Below are 1,259 nucleotides of genomic sequence, written 5' to 3'. Positions count from 1 at the left end.
GCATAGAGGATGCTGCAGAAAGGGAGTGTACATACACCTACTTAGAGATAGATATATGCATCCATTCACACATATATCTCTATACATTATTCATACATACGTACACTTTATCCTCCGAAGAACGGCGATCTCTATATGGGATCTTGATAGATCTTCCTTTCTTCATCTCTCTAAGGCATCTGTCTCCTCTTCTGTCTAGAGAGACAAACACGCTCTTCCTTTTATCCTCTTCGTTACCTTCTCTTCTCTCCTCCTCGAGTTTCAGATATCTATGTAGAGAACCCCCACACATAGACAGAGATCTCTTTCCAGATAGGCATGCATGCAACTCTCTCGTGTCCCGTGAGATGCATGCTTCTCCACTTTTCATGGATCAAAACTGAGAGAGATAGGGCTTTCTATTTTCTCTCTTTCTCCCTCGCATCTTTTCTTTCATCTTTCCTTCTTGTTTTGACTACCTCTTCTCTTCCTTTCTGATTCGCCTTTTCTTTCTATCAGCCCATCTACATAGACATGCAACACGAGATGGATGTGTCAATCTATACAGCTGACTATCTCTCCGACTCTTCTTCTTCTTTCAGCCTAATCTTCTCTCCAAATCGGTCTTTCTTTCTTCTCCCAACTTCATATGGCTCTCTATGAAGCATCCTTCTCTCTCTCTTGTCTTCTTTATCTTTCATGTATCGTTTATCGAAGCTTGTCACTGTGCTATCTACCTATCTATCTATCTACCTATCTACCTATCTATCTATCTTTCCCTCATCTCTCTCTCCTTTCCGTCTTCTTCTTCTTGCTTTTCTTTTTGACTGGCTCATCGTTCTTTTCTTTCTTCCTTCTTCTCTTAGGAAGAGACGCTTTGAAGATCAACTGGGAAAGAAAGTCGTCGAGCTAACGGCCGATGCAGCGGCAGAGAGTGGCGCGGATATATGGAAGGCAGACGTCTTTGTATGTACACCTGAGAAGTGGGACGGGCTCTCGAGACAGTGGCGACAAAGATCTTTCGTCCAGCGAGTCGGGCTTATCATTCTCGATGAGATTCATCTTCTTGGACAGGAAAGAGGTAAGCATCCCTTCAAACTTCTTTCTCTTCTCTCTTTCTCTCCTTTTTCTTTTCTTCGTCGTTCTTCATTTGACAGGGGAAGGATGGGGGTTGGCCTTCTCATCTGGTGGAGGCACGTATCGACATTTCTCTTCATTCTCTCTATCTCGAATCTGTCTATCGATCTACCCATGGAGCTCTCTAACTATCTATCTATCTC

At 43.2% G+C, this 1,259-nt stretch overlaps 1 protein-coding gene across 1 annotated transcript in view; it reads left to right on the top strand.

Moving 5' to 3' along the window:
• The window catches only part of CSUI_008305 (activating signal cointegrator 1 complex subunit), a gene marked incomplete at its 3' end in the record, with an annotated part of 1,356 nt that extends 299 nt beyond the window's left edge, over positions 1 to 1,057 (top strand). The window contains exon 2 of the mRNA XM_068068439.1: positions 846 to 1,057. Within this exon, the coding sequence (XP_067919585.1) occupies positions 846 to 1,056 (211 nt within the window). The remainder of the gene's footprint in view (positions 1 to 845) is intronic.
• Positions 1,058 to 1,259: the final 202 nt, after the last annotated feature.

This window comes from Cystoisospora suis (genome assembly GCF_002600585.1).
Source record: "Cystoisospora suis strain Wien I chromosome Unknown contig_4616, whole genome shotgun sequence".
In the NCBI taxonomy this organism is placed as follows: Eukaryota; Apicomplexa; class Conoidasida; order Eucoccidiorida; family Sarcocystidae; genus Cystoisospora; species Cystoisospora suis.
This window is presented reverse-complemented; position numbering and strand designations above follow the sequence as displayed.